General features: G+C 33.6%; 5 protein-coding genes and 1 long non-coding RNA gene across 7 annotated transcripts; 1 reads left to right on the forward strand and 5 right to left on the reverse strand.

The window, feature by feature from the left end:
- Positions 1-402: 402 nt before the first annotated feature.
- On the reverse strand, positions 403-4,716 carry LOC11438512 (inositol transporter 1). Of its 2 annotated transcripts, XM_003601616.4 has the most exons (6): positions 4,449-4,713; positions 4,297-4,367; positions 3,880-4,215; positions 2,261-2,368; positions 1,967-2,152; positions 403-1,530 (listed from the first exon to the last, which is right to left on the reverse strand). In XM_003601616.4, exons 1-6 carry the CDS (start codon positions 4,585-4,587, stop codon positions 880-882), a joined length of 1,491 nt encoding a protein of 496 aa, XP_003601664.2. In that variant the 5' UTR covers positions 4,588-4,713; the 3' UTR covers positions 403-879. The 2 variants fall into 2 exon arrangements, with proteins under 2 accessions (XP_003601664.2, XP_024635374.1); XM_024779606.2 differs by having other exon boundaries at positions 3,880-4,367; positions 4,449-4,716.
- A 433-nt stretch (positions 4,717-5,149) lies between these two features.
- On the reverse strand, positions 5,150-6,329 carry LOC112420239 (uncharacterized). Its single transcript, XM_024778986.1, has 3 exons — positions 6,211-6,329; positions 5,276-6,053; positions 5,150-5,179 (listed from the first exon to the last, which is right to left on the reverse strand). The coding sequence occupies exons 1-3, from the start codon at positions 6,327-6,329 to the stop codon at positions 5,150-5,152; spliced, it is 927 nt and encodes a 308-aa protein (XP_024634754.1).
- Positions 6,330-11,005: 4,676 nt separating this feature from the next.
- LOC11435674 (ubiquitin-like protein 5) lies at positions 11,006-13,379 on the forward strand. The gene is made up of 2 exons (XM_003601618.4): positions 11,006-11,317; positions 13,120-13,379. Exon 1 carries the CDS (start codon positions 11,085-11,087, stop codon positions 11,304-11,306), a length of 222 nt encoding a protein of 73 aa, XP_003601666.1. The 5' UTR covers positions 11,006-11,084; the 3' UTR covers positions 11,307-11,317; positions 13,120-13,379.
- Positions 13,380-14,806: 1,427 nt separating this feature from the next.
- On the reverse strand, positions 14,807-15,370 carry LOC11442478 (auxin-induced protein X10A). The gene has a single exon (XM_003601619.3). It carries the CDS (start codon positions 15,281-15,283, stop codon positions 15,005-15,007), a length of 279 nt encoding a protein of 92 aa, XP_003601667.1. The 5' UTR covers positions 15,284-15,370; the 3' UTR covers positions 14,807-15,004.
- Positions 15,371-21,346: 5,976 nt separating this feature from the next.
- On the reverse strand, positions 21,347-21,777 carry LOC11444161 (auxin-induced protein 6B). Its single transcript, XM_024779472.2, has one exon. The coding sequence runs from the start codon at positions 21,733-21,735 to the stop codon at positions 21,457-21,459; it is 279 nt and encodes a 92-aa protein (XP_024635240.1). The 5' UTR covers positions 21,736-21,777; the 3' UTR covers positions 21,347-21,456.
- A 1,949-nt stretch (positions 21,778-23,726) lies between these two features.
- On the reverse strand, positions 23,727-26,926 carry LOC112420398 (uncharacterized). Its single transcript, XR_005645240.1, has 3 exons — positions 25,767-26,926; positions 25,157-25,367; positions 23,727-24,165 (listed from the first exon to the last, which is right to left on the reverse strand). It is a non-coding gene; the product is annotated as an uncharacterized lncRNA (long non-coding RNA).
- Between the last annotated feature and the right edge of the window lie 103 nt (positions 26,927-27,029).

Here is a 27,029-nt window from a genome sequence, read left to right on the forward strand (position 1 = left end):
CTCTGCCCATTCTCTTCGGGTCCTTCTGCAAGTGGAACCTTTTATTTTCGAAAATAATAACTAATACGAATGCATTCACATTATTATTTGGTTTCTACTATGAAAAATAGAGATAACCCCAAGATTAAACATACATTGCTCCATAAGTACAACTCAAAAGATACAAATTTGGATTAGACAGTGTCACAGTTATTCAGCTTAGTTATTTGCTTTGGAATTGGCAGCCGAAATAGTTTGCAATTGATTTTGTTTGTGTGCAATTTGAACCGTCCAATTTTGATTAACGGTCGAGACGCCAAACACCACGTAACGGGGAATCCGGGTCCGAGATAAATAGTACTAACTTTATCCAAAGAAAATATCACTACCCTAGATTTCACTTTTTAATAAGCACATGCAATATACAACAAGCATCAAATACCATACATATATCACAAAAGTAGTCAATCGCACACAAGTCTACTTAATTTTCCTATTTGCCAAGAACACATTCTATCTCTTACTAAATTAACTACTCTTGGCAGATTCCTAACTTCGGAAGTAGCAAACATCTCTTTAATTGAAAAGGTTATCAACCAAAATCGGGATACATGGTTAATGGAGTTGGTAGTTAACCAACCATGAACCATTATTTCGGTTAATTCTTATATCGAAGATAAGTTTGCAAAATTTCCTAAATTATAATTCTCCCAAAAAGCTATGGAAGATCAAGATCCCACATATCAATCATACCAAATTACCAATAATGTCTTTGTAACAATACAAATCATGATCACAAAAGCTACAACCACCATCCCATAATATGGCAGCTAACAACTCAAATGTCTGAATAGTTTCCTAGCTCGCGTCCAATAACACCGCAGTTCACAAATGAAACACTTAGAACTGGCTTCCTCTCTCAAGAAGGTTCTGTGAGTCATAATCTTTACCCCGTGCTCTCTTCTTCCATATGAGGGCCACTTCTTCAAATGTCAATCCTTTCGTCTCTGGCACAAACAAGAGCACAAAGAAAAAAGCAACCACGCATATAACACCAAGAATCACAAAACTACCACCAAGGCCAACGGAATCAGAAATTGAAAGAAAGCTCTCAGACATTATCACACTGCAAATCCAGTTTACAGTAGCTGACATGCCCCCACATACACCTCGGAACTCTTCAGGGTAGATTTCTGAGTTCACAGTCCATGGCACCGGTCCCATTCCTGGAGCGAAAAAAATAATATAAAGGGCTAACCCAATAATTGCTAGCCACCCATAGGTTCTATTTGTGGGGTCAGATGATTGAAGGTAAGATCCTGCAGAAAGGATTGCCAGCGCTACAGTTGCACCAGACAAGCTTGAGAGGGCCAACTTCCTTCGCCCTGCATGGTCAATTAGATAAATGCCAAGAACTGTTCCAGCAGCGTTCATGCCAGCAACGATGAGAGATAGAAGAAGAGCTAACTGATTGGAATTAAACCCAGCCATTTGAATGATTGTGGGGCTGTAGTACATGACTATGCTGATACCCGTGAACTGCTGAAAAGCCTGCATAATAATGAAAATATGGGAGAAGTTACACAGCATAAGATGCAAGTAGTCACATGCATTCAATATCTACAGATATATCATTTGAGTGTTGAAATTATAGAAAGCTGTTTGCAGCTGACTGTAACTTTGGCATTTGAAAAAGAATTATGGATAGTGTTTTAATAATTCTTTACAATCATAATCATGCCCATTGAAATAAGATATGGAAGTTCATTATGATTTCCCTGCCAGTTTGTTCTAATTAACTACAGTTGAAGTTTTTGATTTTGTTTCTTTAAGTAGAACCAAAAAGTATAGCCCTAAAATCACAAATAAACAGTTTATTAAAGTAGACCTATTAATCCTCTAAAACAAAAGGGGTGTTCCATATTGGCACTGCAAGTCACGAGAAAGTGGAATTTAAAAACAGAAAATTTAAACTTGTTTCAATAACCTGAAGTCCAGCCCCAACAAAAAAAGCATTTCTGATTTCCGTTGATCGGAAAACATCCATGTATCTAATGTTCTTTCGTTTCTGCATTTCTTGCTCAGAAACAGCTGTGAGGTAATTGACTTCATCTTCTAGGCGTTCATAATTGTAGATATTGGAAAGCACGGAAATAGCTTCATCTTTCCTATTCTGTACATAAAAGATACCAGTGTAAGATACCTTTTAGCATAAGGAAAGCATTCAAGGAATGAGGAATAGTCCAAACGTAATGCATAAAAAAAAAAAGAAGTTTTTCACCTTCAGGAAAAGCCACCTTGGAGACTCAGGCAGGAAAAGCATGACACAAAACTGAATAACAGCTGGCAAACCAGCAACTCCCAGCATCCATCTCCATGTCCCAGGAACCTGCTTTATTAAAATTTCATTAGGTGATTTCTCAAATAATTAAAGAAAAATCCTAACAGTTAACAACAATACAATTGATCCAAATATAACTTCAAAAAATAAAAACTATTTAGCCTTTCGCTACAACAATTGTTGCTTGAAGAACATTAAAGCCCTCATGATTCTTTAGATATATAAAAAGTTTACCCATTTTGAGTACATGGTGATTCTAAAAATGTCTTACATTATCACTCAATGATATGTTGGCACATCCTTTAATGACTTTAACTATAAAATTCTAAAAAGAAAATTCTTTTATATAAGATCAATCTCTAAGATAGAGGTTGGTGTTTCCTATATTCCCAACCAGATTAAAGTATCAAATTTAGATCTTAATAATTGTCTGTAAAACATTACCCGTATGGTTTCCCACAAACATGCCACTTATAGCTTACTAGTTCCTGACTATTGGTGGCATCACAATAGTTAACTTACAAACTGTTTCAGCAGTCATATAATTTAAGCTCATTTAGGTGACAAACTGACAATTGATAGTAGAAGAGATTACACTAAGGTCTAACATCCATTACACAAGTTCATCAAGAAGATGAAAAAAAGAATTCACAAAGCTTTCGACATTTTTTTCATGATTTTATTTTTCTACACTGAAAGAAGACAAAGAAATGGAAGGGAAACTCTTTTAGTATTCAATTGCAGAGAAAACTACAGGAAATGGTGGTAAATCAGATTCACAAAGGATGGTTTGGGTTATCTCACGTTCACCTAGTACATATTACGTTAATGAAAACAGGCAATAGGATTAGGGGACTGCGTGAATAGAAGCTTTAGACTAGAAAGGGGACTGCAATAGTATTACTCAACTTTTCTTTATATGTAAGAGAGACAGAGAGAAGCATGCAATTAAAAAAAATCAAATAACCATAAATCACTAAATTAGGCAGAAAAGAACAGAAGAATTCCTTCAGTGATGCTGTCCCAATATATATCTTGATGGGAATGTTGCCCCTTCAAGCTGCAAAAACGGAATTCTTATGTGCCAACAAATATGAAATAAGCAATTTTTGCGAAAGAGTATGAAATAAGCATTTATTTGAAGACAGGAAAAAAAAAATCAAGCATTGGATTTTGTTTCAACAGGAATAGTAATCCAAAAGTTTATCATTTATGACATTTTTAAACCTCCTGACAATATATGCTATCACTTTAAACCTCACACAACAATAATCATAAAAGATAACCTCAAAATATGTGATTTATGCTCCATTATATATGCTTTTTATATCTCTTAAGCCTTTTCTGCCAATGTTTTCTGACCTTTTGGAAAGTCTAGAAAGAGATCTTTACCTCTTTAAACCTCTATATGATGATCAAAAGAAACATAATCCAGACACATTCTTACATACTACTAAACTAGGTCTCTTCCACAGAAACTTTTGTCTACTCAAGTTGACTACCAAGTAGTGTTAGCATTACTATGAGATTTAAAGAATGCAAAGAAAGATAGGTCTAACCTCGGTAAAGGCAAGATTTACGAGGTAAGAAAGAAACTGTCCACCAGTTATCATAAGCACATTTGTGCTAACCAACGAACCCCTTATTTCTGATGGTGAGGATTCTGCAATATATACAGGAGCCGTGACAGAGGCTACACCCACACCAATGCCAACAAGAAGACGGCCAAGTATGAGAACATATGCATCTGGCGCGGAAGCCATAACAACTGATCCAAGAGTAAAGACAACATCAGCACTAAGTGTTGCCTTCTTACGTCCAAAAGCATCATTAATCCAGCCACCTGTTGCTGCTCCAATAATTGCACCAACCAATGCCATGCTTACAATAGTTTCCTGCAAGCAACCATAAAGATGTAAAACAATCTGGAATTGAAAGTAGGCAAAACAATCTGAATAATGCGGAAAAGATTGTACCTGAAGGAAGCTACTATTACGAACATCATCAAAATCATCTTTAATATATAGAAGAGCACCAGAAATAACACCTGCATCATCGCAGAAGTATATTTGATTTATCATTCAAGATACAATTTTAAGAAAGGGGATTGATTTGATTAGCTACATACCAGTATCGTAACCGAAGAGGAGACCACCAATGCCAGCAGCAGCAGTAACTCCGAGAATGTAGGGATTCTTGAAATAAGATATTTTTCTTTCTGGATATAATTCCAAGTAATCGGAGCTTCCCGGCGTCGCGTACGGCATCTTCTTCAAATGATCAACTCAACTGATTACTTTTATCTGATCTCTCTCTTCCACACAGTGGAGGAAAGGATGAACGAATCTTTGTCTCAATGGGTGGTGAGGTGGCACAAATACGATGGAGACAGATGTTTTCTCACAATTAAATGAAAATGACTTTGTTTTTATCCGGTTCACGTCAAAATCACTTACTTTACTTTACGTTTGGTTAGCTCGTTATAAAAATTGATTTTAGATCATTAAAAATAGGGACAAAAATATAAATTTTGTGTTGGAAAATGATAAAAAGTGGTCAAGTCAACTTATAAAAAGTTTATAAATCGTTGTTTCCAATGTAAAGCTACTAATTTTGATTACCTTAACCATAGGCAATGGTTTGCAAGACCCTTAAAAATAATGTATGTTTGGATATATTTAGACCATCCTAACGGCGATTCAATTAATGATCCATGTAGTTTATATTATGGACCACATACATTATTAATTGAATGAATAAAAAACGTCAATTTTGTTTATAATTAGAAACGGAGGGAATATTCCATTGAGAAGAAATTTTTTTGGAATCTTACTTAAGCATCTTATTTTTAACTGAACTCTAGTAATATTTTTTTTATTAAATTAATCGTTTTGCAATATTTTTTTTTAGGGAAACTTGTTTATAGCATTTCATTGATAATAAGAGATTCAATACAATGAGTATATCATAATAGACAGCGAGACTAGTTAGTAACGTGACATCTCTTGCAAGTGCATAAGCAACCCCGTTAGCTTGTCGCCTAACAAACTCCACCATAGAGTTAGAAAATAAAGAGTTAAACAAAGAACGACAATAAGTAATAATGCAACCAAATTCACACGTGTTGTTCTTGTCAGAGAGAAAAGCATCAGCCGTCAACTTAGAATTCGTTTCAAAATCCACATTATCAAACTGCATGTCACTGAGCCATTGTAAAGCTAAGTATAAACCAAGTGCTTCGCCCACATCTACCGGAAGAAAACAAGGATGCAACACAGTTTTTGCCAACACAAAACTACCGTCTGACTCCCGAATATATATACCAATACATGTTCGATTGAGAGAGTTAGAGAAAGCGACATCGATGTTGCATTTGTACCGTCCCGGCATAGGATGTTGCCATCGACTGCCATTGTGTAATGTCGAAGTAGAAGGCCCCCCATTGAGGGTCAATGACGACGAACTGGGATCTGTGGAAACAATAGCGTCAGGGGCGGTTGCTAATTGCCAGTCAACAACCATTTTTCGAGCTCGCTCCACAACTAAATCACTAGTTTCTATTACATCTTCCCAAACTCTAAGATTGCGGTGTTTCAAAATACTCCATATTACAGTTGCTAATCGTTGCGATAAATCAGCAGACAAGTTCTGAAGTAGTGAAAAAATAGCATTTGTAGCTGACGCGGTAGTTGAAAGAGCATGTTGGATAGAACCCCATAGGCCATATTCCAAACTTGGATGGCAAATGGACAAGTGAAAAAAACATGAGCAAAATCTTCATACCCTGAATCACAACTAGCACAATTCATTGGACATGTGACGCCTTTGTCGAGCAGCCGCACTTTCGTTGGTAAACAGCCCTTGCAGATACGCCAAATTAAATTTTTTACCTTCGGGGGAACTTTGAGATTCCAAATTCCAGTCCAATATCCCGAGCGCCACAAATAAGAAGAGTCAACCAGCTCTGATACACATAACTTGTATACACTACGTACACAGTATCGTCCATTCCGTTCCGCTTTTTGTTTGACATGCTTTGTTTATTGGTGGGACTCATTTAGAACTTAGGTGATACAATTCCCAACTTCAAATAGAATCAATTCTCAAAGCTGAATTAATTTGACCCAAAAAATTTTTTAAAGGAAATTTTACCTAAAAGTTAAAATCAATTTTACATCTTCGGAATCAATTACTCCATCCGTTTCAAAATGAGTGTCGTTTTAGCCAAAGAAATTGTTTCAAAATGAATGTCACTTTCAGTTTCCAATGCAATAATAACTTTTTCTTTTCAATTGTACCTTCAATTAATACTATGTTACACTACTTCCAAAGTATTATTTTTTCTTTAATGAAAAACAAACTAATAGTTGATTAGGATAATTTGGTAAAATTACTATGACATTTGACTACTTTATTTCATTCCTTAATATGTGTGTAATTGATTAAAGCGGGACTCATTTTTAAACGGGGGAATATGACCTTTCTTTCGGTTATTTCGTCCATATTTTTTTTTATCAATTTTCAGACTCTTTTATGAGATTACATATGTTTGAATTTTGTTCTTTCAAGAACAAATGTGTTTGATTTTGTGATCATTAAAATTGATTTTCAGTAGATTAATTCTTTTAATCGATTTTTTTAATAATAAGTTTTTTTTTTTAGGGAAATAATAAGTTAACTATTTAATCTTTATTAATTTATTTACAAATTTGAAATAAAGATTAAATTGTTAAATTTAATATTAAATAGTTTAATCATTAAACTAATGACATGTCATAAAAAAGTTGTATGGAACACGAAACATAAATTTTTATAAAAAAAGAAGATGATAAAATCAGAAACTAAAAATTGAAGAAATTTTTTAGAGGGACAAAAAATTGATATTCTTTATAAGTACTGAAAACATGCTAAACCAATGTTGCCAAGTACCAATGAATTAGATTAAGATTTTAGGAACAATTTGCAATTTTTTGAATATTTAGAAGGACTGATATTTTAACAAAAATTATAGGAAATAATTTTGGAAAATTCGATAAATCATGTTGGGATCAAAGTGTAAGTTTTTGAAATAAATATCTACCAATTTGCATTGTTTGGAAAGGAAAAAAAAAACTACAAAGAACAATTTGAGATTTATATTTTATAGTGTAAGAAAGAAATTTTAAATACTTCATTTTTTGACGTTAACTAAGAATTCCTATTCACCAAAGGAAGCAGAAGAGAAAACATGGTCCTTAAGAATACCATGGCCTAGGACCCAGAAGTCCATCCAAAAACGAGTTGAAATAAGATCAGCACTGATGAAAGGTTGAATATTGGTAATACATTTCCAAATAGGAATAGATCATTGTGAAGGGTCAAATTAAGGAGTAATAACATATCCTTGCAATCATATTTATCCATAAGAATGTGAATCTAAATTTTGTTAGGTTGAAACATCATCCGCCAAGCAAGCATCATGCATGAGACAAACCTTTTTAAGAATGAACAAATTACAAAGGCCTTGCACCCGTCATTCTTGAGTTTACAAATATGTTCCCAATCATGAAACTATGTGCATTCTTGGAGTTGCACTAATGAGTCATATAGAGACATAGGAAGAGATGGATCCTTTTGGTGCAAATCTCCAGACGTTCTAAAACAAGGAGTCAACCTACCATTTAAGTTAGAGGAATGATATTTGTCCGATCAATCTTAGACAATTTTTGTGACAATCACTTTTTCTCTCTTCTTATTGGATAAAAACAATAGAGAAAGAAAGAAGAAGAGAGAATAAAAAATACATGTGAGTATGAGAGAAAGAGAGAGAGAGTTGTTTCATAAGTTGTCAAAGAGTGGTTGTACAAATATCATTTCTCTTTAAGTTATTAGTGAGAAAGACCGAAGAAATGTAAAAATCAATGAGACCATAAATATAAAAGGGAATATCAATCAAGGCATCAAATCTACAAGTTCCAATCCAACTCAACTTGTCAAAAAAAAAAAATCTCCAAATTAAGTTTATGAATTGTGTAACCTGTCTTGTGCCACAAGCTTGCAATACAATGAATGGTTTAAATTTTTGCACATAGAATGATGGATAATTTTATTACATTTTTTAATTGGCTTAATCGTAGTTTTGGTCCTCCTATTTTCACCATTTTACAGAATTGATCCCATTATTTTAAAATTCGACAATCTTGGTCCCTCCATCATATTTTTGAACTATAAAAATGTGACGTGATAAATTTTAAATATCATGGAATATGCTCTGAAGATGGAAAACGATCAACATCGATGAAATTGTAACAAAATTCCCTTGAAAATATTTAATATAGGGACCAAAATTGTCAAATTTTAAAATAGAGAGACCAATTCTATAAAATGAAGAAAATAGGGGGACCAAAACTGCAATTAAGTTTTTTTGAATTAAATCTAAACTGTTAATATCATGTAAACCAAAGATATCAAGTTTAATTGCGTTGAATTATATATATATATATAGGGGGTGTTTCAAGTGAGAGGAGTGGCTACAATGAGAGGGTGAGAGGAGTAATTAACAGCCATCCGATTAAATCCTACGGTTAACATTATTTTAGTTTTAAAACCTATTGAAACCATATGATTAATTTCCCTTTCTAGTTTCTTCTCTTCTCAAGCGCCGCTTTCATTTCTCCTTCAGTTCCAACTCAAAAACTGCATCTTTTCTTCTTCCACAGTCAAACGTAAAGAAAATAAACAAAGACACACCATGATTGTTGTTGTTCTTACTTCCACATAATTGCTGAATGGTTTCTTAAACGATCATATTTTATCATCTTGGTAAAAAAATATTGGCAACAATCTAAAGCAGCAAATCTAAATTGAATTTGGACTACAAATTTAAACTAGCAAATACATATAGTTTCTAGAATTATATTCTGTTTTTAATTTAATTGACTTATTAGGAATTTCAAATAAAGAACAAATTTTTATGTAACTGAAGGAAAAAGGAGAATACCCTTTTGAAGAAGGGGGAAAGGGAAAACGAGAGTGACCTTTTTTTTCCTTCAAGAGAATGATTTAGAGAGTGTTTTGGGGAACAAGGAGAGAAAATACGAAACTATCAGACACGAGAGGGGAGAGTCAAGTTGAATGCAGGCAAAAGGAAGTTCACCATGAATGTAGGGAGAACATCGAAGAGAGAGGAAGATGTTTGGTCCTTCAGCAAAACACAGTCACGTGACTCACTGATGAGTAAATTAAATCACAGCCATCTAACTAGTCCAATGGCCACTGTTTCTTCCTCTAACCGCAGGATTTAATCGGATGGCTGTTAATTACTCCTCTCATTGTAGCCACTCCTCTCACTTGAAACACCACACACACACACACACACATATATATATATATATATATATATATATATATATATATAAGGGCATATCAAGTGAGAGGAGTAACTTAAATGAGAGATGAGAGGAGCTAATATCATCTGTTGGATCAAAATACACGGTCATGATTAAACTCTACCAAAAAAGGATCGGCACACTTGAACAAAAATACTTTACGTTTCCTTTTCTCTTGAAATGCATCGCTCCCTCTTCGTTATTTTTCATGGTTTTCTTTCTCTCTCCAAGTCCCAAGCATACAATTTTTTTTAATCTGCATTTGGACTGAGTGTTATGCCAACACTTTATCATGATTACTCAAATTGATTTACATGATTTGGATTTTCAATTTTATCTCTAACACCCAATCTTTTCTTTTCCTTCAAAAATCTGCACGTGCTTCCTTTTTCCTTTTCTTTTTCACGCCCATTAAACTTCTTCCGTTTCAGATTCAGTGTTATCAAATTCTTTTCCCCAGTTCTTGTAAACCATTGCGTTCTCAGTTCCTTTAAAGACCCATTCTTCTTGATAAAGAAAGAGCTCCATCTAGTCATGATTTTAATAGTTGTAATCCATAAACATTGGTTTCATTTATGCATGAAACAAACAATGAGAAGAAATATGCAAGAAAAATTACAATTTTTAAAGAATTATGAAGGCAATTTCAATCTTGTAGGACGAATTAAGAACACACCTTCTTTCAATAACTTTTGAAAAACGAATTAAAAATTAAGCTTTTTTGTATTGAATTTTGCAAACCCACAAACTCACTTTTCAATTTCCCCTAACCTAAAAACCCAAAAAAATGGGTCTTTTTATTTATGAGGATGATAGTGATGTTTTTGTTTTGACCAAATGGTGAAAGATTTGTTTTAGGATGAACCAAGTGGAGATGGAATACACTAAAGAAGGGAGAAGAATTAAACTGAAATCTGGAAACATGGTGATGAGGATGACGATGGAAAAATTGAGAAAAACTAAGGCACATTAATCACTACAATAAGAGTTTTAATCTTAGCCCTTGATCTTGATCTAATGGTTGATAATAGACCCTCTCATCCTCTCACAATAACATATCCTCTCACTTGATACACCCTATATATATATATTACTTTATTTATAAAAAATTGATTCTAATTTTATATTTCAATATTTCTCCTTTTATATTTATTTTTTTGGTGATTAATAAATAAAGATGGCAAAGCCTAATTTATTTATTTATATCTTTTATATTTCTAATAAAATTATTAATATTCATCACAGGAATATTTTTATTATTTTACAATAAGCTTATTTTACACGCCAACACAAGCGGTGAATAAAAAAGCTATATAAACGAAACTTTGGTACCAAAAAGCAAAAACGAAAGAATTAGGTATAGAATTGGGAATTAGGGTTTATACTACGCTACGAAGATGATTGAGGTTGTGTTGAACGATCGATTGGGGAAGAAGGTACGTGTGAAGTGCAATTCAGATGACACGATCGGTGATTTGAAGAAGCTGGTGGCTGCTCAGACCGGAACTAGGGCTGACAAGATCCGAATTCAGAAGTGGTACACCATCTACAAGGATCACATCACTCTCGGTGATTACGAGATCCATGATGGCATGGGTCTTGAACTCTACTACAACTAAACCCTCCTAAGGTCTTTTTTTCCCCTTTGATTTTTAGAGATAGTTGCATTTTTTTTTATGAATCAATTTATCATGTTCTGCCTTGTGTTAAGAATTGGAATTATCTTATTAGTATTTTTGAATTGTGTTTTTGGGTTTTGAAATTATGTTCATGATTTGAAGGTTTATTGAAAAAATTGAATGTTTTTTTGTGTTGAAATTGTGTGATTAAAAATTTAGGGTTTATGTAATTTAAATTCACGGCTGCCTAATTGGTGCTTTATTGGGCGAGAGGGTGTAATTTTGATCCAGTTTGAAGCATTATTAGCCATTTATTATTAGGAAATTTTGATGTTAAGTGGTTTGATAGTAGCTTCTTGTCGTTGTTGCAATTGTGTTGAAAAGGGGAGAAAAAATTTCCTGATTATAATTGAGTTAGATTATGATTAGGAATTTTTTAAACTGCTCGCTTCAACATGTCTTGCTTCCTTGTACAATAGATTAGATTAGATGTATGGACTGTACTAGATGAATAATCTTACCTGGTCTTGGTAAAAAAAGAAATTGCTTCACTTTTTTTTTTTTCCTTTCTTTCTTTCATATAATAATAGTAATTTAGGTAGTCAATCCCAGCCAATCTCTGTTCTTATACAATTTATCCTTTGCGATTCCGTTACCTGGGTTCCCACTATCCGCGATTGACTACCTAGATAGTAAAAGATAACAGACAACACAACACATATGCATACTGTTCTCCAATAGAATTTTGTCAATAATTTGAATTATTTTATCAGTATTTGTAAATCGTGTTAATAGGTTTTTATATTTTGTTCATGATTTGAAGGTTTATTGAAAAAATTGGATGTTTTTTGTGTTGAAATTTTGAGATTAAAAATTTAGGGTTAGGGTTTATGTCATTTCAATCCGTGGCCGCCCAATTGGTGTTGTCTGGGGGTGAGAGAGTGTATTTTGATGAAGTTTGAAGCATTATTAGTCATTGGTATTAGTTGCATGGTTTGAACTTTGAAAGTATGAATGTTCTCAAGTCGTGTCATAGTGGCTTTAATGTTGTTGTGATTGTGTTGAAAGGGGGAGAAAATTCGTAGCTTGTCAATTCAACTAGGTCTGGTCCTGAATCTCCTGATTATAATTGTAGCAATTTATGATTAGGAAAGTTTTGCATTGTTCAATTCAATATGTGTTGCTGCCTTGTACACTCGCGTGTATGTTTGGTTTCACTTCTAGAAGGACCAAAGTTGATTCTAGAAGTGTAGAATTGATTTTGGCATGTTTGATTGCTCAAGTAGAATTGATTTTTGCCTCCAAAATTGATTCTACCTGAAGCTACAAATTTTTGTCAACATGGAACCAAACATAGTTTGATGGACTGTATTTGGATGAATGGATTGAATCTAACTTTTTCTTAGTAAAAGCCTCACCTATGTTTATAGTAGTAGATAACTTTTAGTTTCTGATGAATAATCATAGATGGTTACGGTAAAATTAGGCTAGATTAATCTTTATCAAGCAATTGTTTAAATCAGAAATCAACCGATGTATCTTTTTTACTTTATAGACCGAAACATGAACGAAAACAGATTTTGGATGGATATACGCAATTGATTTTGCGTTTTTTACTTATAGACCAGAACATGGATAAAAATGGATTTTGGATGGATATATTGTACGCAAACACTTAAATGTTTCATATTTTGTAAGCCTTATAGCCACGGGATACATGTTCACATGTGTCATACTTATTTATGCAAACATGTTTCTTTTTTCAATTTGAAATCTTGATAATGATCGTTGCATTTTTTTGTTTGCTTTACAGGTTTGTTGTGTGCATGATATACTAGATGCTGGCTTTGGGATGAAAATGTCATCTGGAACCGTCAAATGATCCTCTAGATTGTAATAATGTACATCTTTTTTATGATATTGGATTTAATTTGCTATTGGAACAACCAGTTGTGAGTTGTGACCTATATATAATATACATATTTGTGTGACTTGTTCCTAACTTCGTATGTACGTGGCATTTGTCTGACTCAATTGCATTTGAAATATCTGTCACTGATATTGTTTTGGTTATTTAATTGACTGACAATTAATCTTAGGATTTCATTACTTAGTTCACAGAAGTGCAAAGTTAAATGCATCTAATAAGTGACAACGTCAATTATTGGGGTTTAGTTTATGAGATTGATGATGATCTGCTAGGTAAATGTATCAATTTCAAAACAAAATTGGAAGCAAATTGTCGCTGTTTTGGTATTAACTGAGAAATCATTTGATACTTTAGCTGAATGCAAATGTATCTATTATGAAGTGTTTATAAAAAAATATCCACTTATCTTCTTCAAGTCCAATTCAACCATAAGTTGCAGGACTGAGCATATGCTTTCTTCATCCCTCCCTGTTTGCCGATTACCGTCACCTCCCACATGTTTTTCAAACAACCTTACACAAATTAACTAGTTATTATAAAAATCAAGGCTGATTTAACAATATTTAAAAATTAGTATATTTTCAAGCATCATCCTCTTGACTTCTGAGGCAAATGCTAAAACAGAATATGGTTTTTTTTTTTTTTTTTTTTTTTGACTCAGGTTAAATGGTTGATTAACATTACATTTTAACCTCACAATAACATCATAGGTCTTGTGTATATAATATATTTTCCTGCCTTTCTGCTTCAATCCCAATCCATCTTCAGCTACCACGACCCTTCGACCTGACCCACCCTAATTTGGTCACCGGCTTGCGTCCATTATAGACCGTGGCTCTTATGCCGTGAAGAGCCCTAGAGCCATTGTCAAGTTGTCACCTAAATGCATGATGTATGTTTTTTCCTCAGCCATGAAAGTGTGGCGCAACCCTACATCGTCACTCCATGTGGCGGCTTTCTATTTCATGCAGCCATCAAGGTTGCCTTGCTCCCAGTCATAAGGAAGGTAATGGGCAGGTAATAAAGCACTCGTCCCAACATGTGCAGTTGAAAAATATTTGTACTCAGACCCATACCTCAACAGATAGAGATTTTAAATTTGTCGTTGAAGTGGAAAACAATCGAACAATATTTAGAGTTTGACTGATTTTTTTTTTTTTTTTTTTGAGAGGTGACTGAATGTTTTTTTTTTTTTGGTACAAAGGTGACTGAATGTTTTATTAGGCTAATAAATGTAAAATAATTGATTTTTTTTAATTTTTTTTTGTGGTGGCCGGGGTTTGAATCCGGACCTTGCATATAACCTATTATAGTACAGTTCTAATCACATTCGTGACAATGGTCAGAATAAATTCATGACCTAAACATCTAAAAGCACCTTATATTATATTTGCAATATGCTTCAATTTTTTTCTTGGAATAAAATATGTTTCAAGCTTTTTCTGGCTTTATATTTGCTGCATATTCGCCTTCCACACAGTTAAACGCACTATACTTAATTTTCATCCCAAGCAATCATTAGTTTTGTAACTTAATGTAAATAGAAGCATATAAGAGCCCTTTGAGTTGTTGAATACAATGTGTCATTATGATTAGAATTAGAAAGAAATAACAACAAACAATCTCTTGCTGAATTTGTCTTTCAGATGGACAAGGCTAACCCATTCCAATGGTAGGAAAAGGGAAAAAAAATTTTACAAATCTAAATCATGACTATAGTATACAAAGTGTCCTAGCTAATCTATGTCAGTCTTCTTTAGTGTAAGATTTATAGCCCATTGAAGCGAGAAGTAATTTCCATGAAAATGTCTTCTGTGCAAGGAATCGTGAGGCCACCCATTGGGTGATCATATCCAAATTCTTCCTCTGCTTGACTCAATAAGTTTTGAAAGGAAGCTTGGTTCAAGTATGACATGGGGATAACAAACCGCTTCATTTGCTCTCCAACATATACTGCAAGATAGCCCTTTGGTACATTCACAGCTTTTGATGATGCTTGGCTACTTGTAAATGAAGTTCGTCTAATAGCAGGTAAACGGAAACCCATTTCAAATGTTTTGAAGAAAAAACTGAATTTCTCAGATTTAAGAAAAATGTTTCTAAATTTGTTTGCTTGAATGATTTGTGAAGTTGCGATGGAGGATAATGTATTTATAGATTTCAAGAGTTTCTTTGAAATCCAGTTGTTAGAAAATAGCTGTTAAAATGATGGGGCCTATGAGACGAGATCACATGGTATTGTCTTAGATGCCTCTATCAAGGATCAATAAGAGTGCAAACTGGTACCACTCAAAATCTAATGAGATATGCTTATCATGTTTTACTCAATGCCAACTCATTTCTTTTTAGACAAGCATCAAACATGGCACATGTTCTCTTCACATTGATAACACAACTTAATGTTGATGAATGACCTAACGAATTATGAGAAAAATATCAGTCATACACAAACACATTATTTATCAACTGTGCATATTTACTGTTCTTGATTTAGTTTTTGAAGGGCCAGGTTGGAGACAATAGACAAGCAGACTATGGTTCACAAGAGATTCCATGATACTGTCAAGAGGTCTTTCTCAAAGATTGAATGATCGCTCAAGACTTGAGACAATAATTAAATATATGTCACATTAAAAAACTCGGTTGTTACAAAGGCTAACAATTTCTGATAGCGAAACTATAGGTGGCCTACAAAATTGATTTAGCAGACATTGACAACAATGTATGTGGTCCATTGCAAGAGACTTGAAAAGGAGGATATAAATTCAAGTTATATTTTGGTTGTTATCCAAGTTTCGTGTGATGGAAAGCTAATTGGCTAGACCAACATTTCCTACCAAGTTATGAATACTTTCCTGCACAACATATAAAGATTTGTACAAACCTAATCAGGATATAACAAAGAATTATGCAACAAATCTCTGAAGCTTATAAGAAATCTGTCAGCAGCATATATTTCTAAAGTCAAAATTGCATATAACCTATTATTAGTACAGTTCTAGTCACATTCTTGACAATGGTCAGAATAAATTCATGACCAAATCATCTGAAAGAACCTTGTATTATATATCAAGTTTCAGATTTTCTTTATGTAGGCACAAATTCTGCAGCAGTTGCGTCAAAACCAGATCTAGACAACTAGTATTAGGGGACCTGCCGGATTTGAAATGAAACTGTATTTTATTTTGCGGATGAAATCAAATAAGTTACCTCAAAAACATGTAAACTCAATCAGTATAACCAATATATGATTATTGCAATCAATAGAAACACCGTCTTTTCAATGTATACTCATGACACGTTGACAAGAAGCAAATCTGATGTTATATAATTTTACTAAAACCGATTCTACAATGTAAGAAAACTTAGAAGTGAAAAATCCTCATCAATTTTGAAGAAGATTTAACAACTACCAATTCAATTGCTTTATACATTGCCTTTTCAAAGCAGTAGAAAATATAACATATTCTAAATCCTTATCTAAATGCTGCTTGTTAAGTGGAAGAGTAAAAACTTGAAACATGAAGGATGTTTTTAGAGCATTGAGATGGAACCCAATGTGGAAAGTGTGTATAGTGCTAAAAGATCCCAATGAGGAGTGATTTGCTCAACATGCAGTGCATGGGAAACTCTGAAAAGAAAAATTCGGAACATTCATGCGTTGTTTGTGTTAATTATACGGATGTTTTTATTGCGTTCCTTCACATTTTTGGTTTCTAATAATTTTAGTTGTCCTGATTAATGACACGTTTGAACGATATGCATCCAAAACATGCCCTAATTACCAGTGATTAGTCAAATGCTTGGCTCAACCGTATGACCACATTTCATGGATAATTAGTTGGAATTGGATACTGTAACAAGATTTCATAGACCATCTTTTTTCCAATTACATATAAGAGACAGCAACTTCAAAGTAGATTTCATGGTTTAAATATGGATTGAATTTCAAGCAATAATAGCCACTAGGTGTTTTTCCTATAGAAACAAAGGACAAAATACTTGATAACTACGTTTATATCTTGTCTGAAACATGTAAAGAAGGTCTCTTTCACAAACCTAATCCTTAGTGAAAACCTCCAAGACAGTGCCATGTGATCATTAATAAGACATGTCTCCAACTAAACTAAATTGAATAACTCATTCACCATACAATTAGTTTCTTAAGAGTTAAGTCTATATATACCCCTCATTGGATTTTCAAGCAACACAAATAATTCTTACCTTAAAGCAATCAGAACTCAAGTCCACTTTCTTCTACTACTTCTTTGAGATCATTCTGTTGTGAAGAAACAAAAACAAGAATGGGTTTTCGCTTACCTGTTATTAGAAGATCATCACTTAGTGCAAGTCAATCATCTAGCAAACAAGTGGAAGTTCCAAAAGGCCATCTTGCAGTGTATGTTGGAGAGAAAATGAGAAGGTTTATGATTCCCGTATCATTCTTGAATGAGCCTTTATTTCAAGAATTGCTTAGCCAATCTGAAGAGGAATTCGGTTATTGTCATCCAATGGGTGGTCTTACAATTCCCTGCAAGGAAGACATGTTTTTATATACAACTTCTGTCTTGAACAGGCTATAACTAATTTGTATGATTGATAACATAGATAGGAATGATAACATAGGATAGTAGGATTGACCAGTTGAGATAATTTTCGTACATCAGCAATTTCTTTATCAATTTTGATGTTTCCTCTTATGTGGAAAACTTAGATGAGAACCTTAAGAAACTATATTCTTGTCAATTTATGTGTTGTTTTTTGTGTCATCTAAAATAATTACATTGCATGCACAAACACAAGCCAAGACTGATAATTCTTTTGCATATATTACTGGGCCATACAAACCTTTGTTTAAAGTAAACCTTCCTATAAACTATAAGGATAAGCGAATTGTAAATGAAGAAATGAATACACCAATAATTGATCACATAAAGCAACGACGTTAGTCACCAATTAATCTGCGAGTTGCATGTTTCTTGTGATGTTTGAAGAATGTGATGGAGACCATAATCATAAGGACTTCCCGTGCTATTCACATGGTCTTGGAATAGTAAATGATCATCACAAGCTTGCTTTCAGAGGTTGGGTTTGTGTAAGTTAATGATGGAATCTCACGGGACTTGGAATAGTTGGAGGAGCTTTCTTTTTTCATTTTAGCTTAATAGATCTTCCTAGATGAAGAAGCAGTTGATAGAAGCAATGGACATGTAAAAAAATTGTGAGCTTAGATCTAAGATAACCTATCAACTATTATAATTTGGCTGAATGTTTTATTATTAGGCCAGAGAAATTTGCAGGAATATTGGAAGCTCGATATTTCTTACAGGAAATACCCTTATGTCATCATAATAACTCAAGAAAATTTAGATATTGTTCGTAATTTCTTTTTCTTTTTCTTTCTTTTAAGGAATCGTCTGTTTTATCATTTATAAATACAAGCACATAGGAGCTAATTGAGTTATTGAATGCATTCTGTTATTATGATTAGAAATAAATAATAACAGATAATTTGGTCCTGAATAAATTTGTCATTTAAATGGACAATTATAACCCATTCCAAAGGTAGAAAAATGAAACAAAATCTAAACAAATCTAAATGATGACTATTGTACAAAATTTTCTTGCTAATCTATGTCAGTCTCCTTTAGTGTAAGATTTATAGCCCATTGAAGTGAGAAGTAATATGCAAGAAAACGTCTTCTGTGCAAGGAATTGTGAGGCCGCCCATTGGATGGTCATATCCAAATTCTTCCTCGGCTTGACTCAACAGGTTTTGAAATGAAGCTTGGTTCAAGTATGACGTGGGGATAACAAATCGCTTCATTTGCTCTCCAACGTACACTGCAAGATAGCCCTTTGGCACATTCAATACTTTTGATGTTTGGCTACTGCTGAATGAAGCCCGTCTAATAGCTGCAGGTAAACGGAAACCCATTTCAAATGTTTTGAAGAACAAGATGAATTTCTCAGATATAAGATAAGTGTATAAAAGATTGATTGCTTGAGTGATTTGTGATTGTTGTGAAGGAGGACACTGTATTTATAGTTTCCAAGAGTTTTTTGAAATCCCTTTGCTAGGGAATTGATTGTTAAAAGAATAGGGCCCATGAGACAAGAGATCACATGGGATTGTCTTAGATGCCTCTATCAAGGATCAATAAGTTCAATAAGAGTGCAAACTGTAACCACTCAAAATCTAAAGAGATATACTTATCTTGTTATACTCAATGCTTGTACAATGCCAACTCATTTCTTCTTAGACATGCATCAGACATGGCACATGTTCTCTTTACATCGATAACACAACTTTATGTTGATGAATGACCTGACGAATTATGAGAAAAATATCAGTCATACGCAATCACATTATTTATCAACTGTGCATATTTACTGTTCTTGATTTAGTTTTTGAAGGTCCAGGTTGGAGACAATAGACAAGATATGGTTCACAAGAGATCACATGATACTCTCAAGAGGTCTTTTTCAAAGATTGAATGATTGCTTAAGACTTGAGACAATAATTAAATATATGTCCCACGTTAAGAAACTTGGTCGTTACAATTTACAAAGGCTAAAAATTTCTGATATCAAAACTTGGTCCTACCAAATACCTTATGAATTATGATTATTTTCTGTGCAAAACGCATAAAATTTATACTAAGGTAATCAAGATTGAAAGTCCGTTCACTTATCAGAATTAAATGCTACAAAGCTCAAGCTTTTTGGTAAGAAAAAACCTCTGAAAGGACTTATCCCAATACATAAACTGATACTACCTCATCAATTATGAAGAAGATTTAACAAATACCAAGTTAGTTGGAGCACTGCCTTTTCAATGCAGTAAAGTTTGCAAGAATACAAAGTATGACACATTTTAAATCCTGCTAGTTCTGTGGAAGAGTGAAAACACAAAACACGATGAAATTCAATCATTTTGCAGGAGTCTATCCATATGAAGACGAGACTTGCAACAACTTCCAAGTATATTTCATGGTTGATTGAATTTTATGCATCCTCTAGACTTAAGTGGGGTTAAAACGAAGACAAAGGCTAAGACAAAGTACCATTTTAGATGATTCATTTTTTAACTACATTTCAATGGTTCATGAAACATTACACTTTTTAACCATTTGACTAATTCAGACCTCGCAATGACATCATAGATCTTCCATATCTTATATATATTCCCACCTTTTACCTTCAACCCTAATCCACCCTAGGCAACTGTCACCCATTGACCGACCCTATTCCAGCCATCAGCTTGCCTTCGTTATAGATCGTGGCTCTTGTGTCGTAAATATCACTAGAGCCACTGTCAGGTTGTCTCATACATGCATTAGATATGTCTTTGCTCAGCCGTGAAAGCGTGGCTTTCTATTTCATGCAGTCATGAAGGTTGCCTTGCTCTCCCACTCATAGGGAAGGTAATGGGCAGGTAATAAAGCACTCCTCGTCCCAACATCTGCAGCGGAAAAACATTTGTATTCAAATCCAACGTAGATTTTATAGTTGTCGTTGAAGCGGAATACAACCGAACAATGTTGAGTTTGGCAGAATGTTTTATTAGGCTGATAAATTTAAAATTGGCTGGATAATAATAAATTTACAATAATTTTTTTTCAAAGACTAAAATATGTTTCAAATTTTGCTCGCTCAGGTTGTATATTCACAGCACAATCGCCTTCAACACAAGGATAGTAAGACAGATTAAAGAAATTTGAATTTTGATAATAAGATCCTATTTCTCGCAAAGGATAAATTCATCAATCCACCGCGACAGTGTTTTGTAGTCAACCCTCTTATGTTAACTTTCTCTATCTATCCTAAAACTTTCATGATTTTCGGAAATGTTGGTTTTTCATTGGCTAGTTTGTCTTTAGCAATCAAATTACGAAGATGCATTTGCTATATATAGCATCGCAGTTTTAATAAACACATATATACTTTATTTTTATCCCAAGTAATCATTAGTTTTGTAACTTAATGTAAATAGAAGCATATAAGAGCCCTTTGAGTTGTTGAATGTAGTGTGTCATTATGATTAGAATTAGAAATAAATAATAACAAACAATCTCTTCCTGAATTTGTCATTCAGATGGACAATGCTAACCCATTCCAAAGGTATGAAAAGGAAAAAAAATCTTTACAAATCTAAATCATGACTATAATATACAAAGTGTCCTAGCTAATCTATGTCAGTCTTCTTTAGTGTAAGATTTATAGCCCATTGAAGCGAGAAGTAATTTCCATGAAAATGTCTTCTGTGCAAGGAATCGTGAGGCCACCCATTGGGTGATCATATCCAAATTCTTCCTCTGCTTGACTCAATAAGTTTTGAAAGGAAGCTTGGTTCAAGTATGACATGGGGATAACAAACCGCTTCATTTGCTCTCCAACATATACTGCAAGATAGCCCTTTGGTACATTCACAGCTTTTGATGATGCTTGGCTACTTGTAAATGAAGTTCGTCTAATAGCAGGTAAATGGAAACCCATTTCAAATGTTTTGATGAAAAAACTGAATTTCTCTGATTTAAGAAAAATGTTTCTAAATTTGTTTGCTTGAATGATTTGTGAAGTTGTGAAGAAGGACAGTGTATTTATAGATTTCAAGTATCTTTGAAATTCATTTGTTAGAAAATGATTGTTAAAATGATGGGGCCCATGAGACAAGAGATCACATGGTATTGTCTCAAGAGGTCATACGCAATCACATTATTTATCAACTGTGAATGACCGCAGCTTCAAAGTAGATTTCATGGTTTAATTATGCATTGGATTTCAAGCAATAATAGCAACCAAGTGTTCAATTCTATAGAAACCAGGACAAAATACTTGATAAGTATGTTTAGATCTTGTCTGAAACATGTAAAGAAGGTCTCTTTCACAAACCTAATCCTCAGTGAAAACCTCCAAGACAGTGGCATGTGATCATTAATGAGACATGTCCCTAACTAAACCCCATTGAATAACTCATTCACCATACAATTGGTTTCTTAAGTCTATATATACCCCTCTTTGGATTTACAAGCAACACAAATAATTCTTACCTTGAAGCAATCAGAACTCAAGTTCACTTATACTACTTCTTTGAGATTTCATTCTGTTGTGAAGAAACAAAAACAAGAATGGGTTTTCGCTTACCTGGTATTAGACGATCATCATTTAGTGCAAGTCAATCATCTATCAAACAAGTGGAAGTTCCAAAAGGCTATCTTGCAGTGTATGTTGGAGAGAAAATGAGAAGGTTTATGATTCCAGTATCATTCTTGAATGAGCCTTTATTTCAAGAATTGCTTAGCCAATCTGAAGAGGAATTCGGTTATTGTCATCCAATGGGCGGTCTTACAATTCCCTGCAAAGAAGACATGTTCTTACATACAACTTCTGTCTTGAACAGGCTATAACTAATTTGTATGAATGATAACATAGATATGGATGATAACATAGGAGAGTAGGATTGACCAGTTGAGACAATTTTTGTACATCAGAAATTTCTTTGTCAATTTTGATGTTTCCTCTTAGGTGGAAATCATAAATGAGAACCTTATGAAACTATATTCTTGTGAATTTGTGTTGTTTCTTGTGTCATCTAAAATAATTAAATTTCATGCACAAACACAAGCCAGGACTGGTAATTCTTTTACATATATTACGGGGTCATATAAACCTTTGTTCAAAGAAAACCTTTCTTTAGACTATAAGGATAAGCGAATTGTAAATGAAGAAATGAATATACTGACAGTTGATCACATAAACCAACGCTAGTAACCAATTAATCCGTGAGTTGCATGTTTCTTGTGATGTTTGAAGAATGTGATGGAGATCGTAATCACGAGGACTTCCCATGATCTTCACATGGACTTGTCGTAAAAAAAATATAATAACACAATTAAGCTAAAAACAGTTAAAAGTAAAAATGTTTTCTCTAGAGTGATTCTACAGTTTTTTTTAAACCATCCCTATAGCAAAATTAAAAGAGAAATTGGCCAAAATAATAAGTACAAATGATGATTCTTAGAATTTACATTGGATCTAATTCAACCTTAAGTGAGAGGTGTCAACCTTTACAGCATCCTTTACAATCATCACAAGCTTGCATTCAGAGGTTAGGTTTGTGTAAGACTTAAGTTGATGATTGAATCTCACTGGACTTGGAATAGTTGGAGGAGCTTTCTTTTTTCATTTTAGCTTAATATCTCTCCCTAGATGAAGAAGCAGTTGATAGAAGCAATGGACATGTAAAAAAATTGTGAGCTTAGATCTAAGATAACCTATCAACTATTATAATTTGGCTGAATGTTTTATTATTAGGCCAGAGAAATTTGCAGGAATATTGGAAGCTCGACATTTCTTACAGGAGATACCCTTATGTCATCATTATAACTCAAGAAAATTTAGATATTGTTCGATATTTCTTTTTCTTTTTCTTTATTTCAAGGAATCACCAGTTTTATAATTTATAAATAGAAGCACATAGGAGCTGATTGAGTTATTGAATGGATTCTGTCATTATTATTAGAAATAAATAATAACAAATAATTTGGTTCTGAATGAATTTGTCATTTAGATGGATAATTCTAACCCATTCCAAAGGTAGAAAAATGAAACAAAATCTATAAAAATTTCTCTGCTAATCTATGTCAGTCTCCTTTAGTGTAAGATTTATAGCCCATTGAAGCGAGAAGTAATATGCAAGAAAACATCTTCTGTGCAGGGAATTGTGATGCCGCCCATTAATTGGATGGTCATATCCAAATTCTTCCTCGGCTTGACTCAACAAGTTTTGAAATGAAGCTTGGTTCAAGTATGACGTGGGGATAACAAACCGCTTCATTTGCTCTCCAATGTACACTGCAAGATAGCCCTTTGGCACATTCAATGCTTTTGATGTTTGACTACTGCTGAATGAAGCCCGTCTAATAGCTGCAGGTAAACGGAAACCCATTTCAATTTTTTTTGAAGAACAAGACGAATTTCTCAGATGTAAGATAAGTGTATATAAGTTTGATTGCTTGAGTGATTTGTGATTGTTGTGAAGGAGGACCCTATATTTATAGTTTCCAAGAGTTTGTTGAAATCCCTTTGCTAGAGAAATGATTGTTATAAGGCCGGGGCCCATGAGATGAGAGATCACATGGTGTTGTCTTAGATGCCACTATTAAGGATCAATAAGTTCTATAAGAGTGAAAACCCTATCTTTAGAATGAAAGGCTCATGATAAACTCAATGCTTGTACAATATCTATTCATTTCAGACAGGCATCAGACACGGCACATGTTCTCTTCACATTGATAACGCAACTTAATGTTGATGAATGACCTGATGAATTATGATAAAAATATCAGTCATACGCAAACACATTATTTATCAATTGTGCATATTTACTGTTCTTGATTTAGTTTTTGAAGGGCCAGGTTGGAGACAATAGACAAGCAGACTATGGTTCACCAAGAGATCACATGATATTCTCAAGAGGTCTTTCTCAAAGATTAAAGTGGTAACAAAAAATCTCTAAAACGAGTTATCCCAATACAAAACTGATTCTACAATGTAAGCAACTTAAAAGTGAAAATTCATCATCAATTATGAAGATCTAAGAACTACCAAGTTAATTGAAACACTGCCTTTTCAATGCAGGAAAGCCTGCAAGAATACAAAGTATGGCACATTTTAAATACTGCCACTTCAATGGAAAAGCGAAAATTTGAAACATGTTGCAGGAGTCTTTTTTGGGTAGTGGCCGAGGTTTGAACCCCGGACCTTGCATATTTTATGTATTGTCCCAACCAACTGAGCTAAGCAACACAAATCATTCTTACCTCGAAGCATCATAATTCAAGTTCACTTATTTTTTTCTACTACTTTGAGATCATTCTGTTCTGAAGAAGCAAAACAAGAATGGGTTTTCGTTTACCTGCTATTAGACGATCATCATTTAGTGCAAGTCAATCATCTAACAAACAAGTGGAAGTCCCAAAAGGCCATCTTGCGGTGTATGTTGGAGAGAAAATGCGAAGGTTCATGATTCCAATATCATTCTTGAATGAGCCTTTATTTCAAGAATTGCTTAGCCAAGCTGAAGAGGAATTCGGTTATTGTCATCCAATGGGTGGTCTCACAATTCCCTGCAAGGAAGACGTATTCTTACATACAGCTTCTCTCTTGAACGGTCTATAATTAATTCACATGAATGCTAACATAGTCATATGAATGATAACATATATAGGACAATAGGATTGACCAATTGAGACAATTTTTGTACATCAGCAATTTTTTTGTCAATTTTGATGTTTCCTCTTAAGTGGAAATCTTAAATGAGAACTTTAAGAAATTATATTCTTCTGAATTTATGTGTTCTTTTTTAGTGTCATTTCAAATAATTGCATTGCATGCACAAACACAAGCCATGCACGAAGACTAGTAATTCTTTTGCATATATTACGAGGCCATACAACCCTTTGTTTAAAGAAAATCTGTCTTAAACTATAAGGATAAGCGAAATGTAAATGAAGAAATGAATATACCAATAATTGATCAGATAAACCAATGTTAGTCACCAATTAATCTGTGATTTGCATGTTTCTTGTGATGTTTGAAGAATGTAGTGAAGATCACGATCACAAGGACTTTCCGTGCTCTTCAGATGGACTTGTCGTAAAAAATGTTAACAGAAAGCACGTCATTAGCGGCAACCCTTTTCTCTGATTTCCTATCAGGCTTCCACTAATTATAAGAGAGTATGTTTCGTATTCCTTCGATCAAAGGATTGCCAAAATAAAGTATGTTAAGATAAATTGTTGTATATGGAGTTCTGTCATGCAAGTTTTGATAAATAACAACACCATTCATAACAAACAGTGATAAATAATAACACATTTGAGATAAACAGTAACTAAAAATGTTAAAAGTAAAAACATTTTTTCTAGAGTGCAATTGGCAATTTTTAGAATTTGGGTTGAACTTAACTCAACTTTACAAAACCGACTTGTAAGGTGAGGGGCGTCACTCTTTACAAACTCTAATCGGATCTTATTTTTATTCAACGTGGAACTTGAGTCTTTCCCAATAGTTATATAGAATTTATAATCATCACAAGCTTGCTTTCAGACGTTAGGTCTGTGTAAGACTAAATTGATGATTGAATCTCATGGGACTTGGAATAGTTAGAGGAGCTTTCATTTTTATTATAGCTTAATTTCTCTGCCTAGATGAAAAAGCAGTGGATAGAAGCACAAGACAAGTAAAAATTTGTGAGCTTTGATCCAAGATAGCTTATACACTATATAGTTTGGCTGAATGTGTTATTATGTCAGAGAAATTTGCAGGAATATTCGATCTCGATACTGCTTACAGCACATACCCTTATCTCATCATTATAAAAAACCAAGGAAATTTAGATATTGTTTCATAATTTTTTTTTCCAAGGAATCACCAAATTTATAGTATATAAATAGAAGCATATAGGATCCAATTGAGTTGTTGAATGTATTCTTTCATTATGATTATGATTAGAATGAAATTATAACAAATAATTTGTTCCTGAATGAATTTGTCATTCAGATGGACAATTCTAACACATTCCAAAGGTAGGAAAATGAAATAAAATCTTTACAAATCTAAGCGATCACTATTGTACAAAATTTTCTTTCTAATCTATGTCAGTCTCCTATAGTGTAAGATTTATAGCCCATTGAAGTGAGAAGTAATATGCAAGAAAACGTATTCTGTGCAAGGAATTGTGAGGCCGCCCATTGGATGGTCATATCCGAATTCTTCCTCGGCTTGAC

Source organism: Medicago truncatula, chromosome 3, assembly GCF_003473485.1.
Source record: "Medicago truncatula cultivar Jemalong A17 chromosome 3, MtrunA17r5.0-ANR, whole genome shotgun sequence".
NCBI lineage: Eukaryota > Viridiplantae > Streptophyta > Magnoliopsida > Fabales > Fabaceae > Medicago > Medicago truncatula.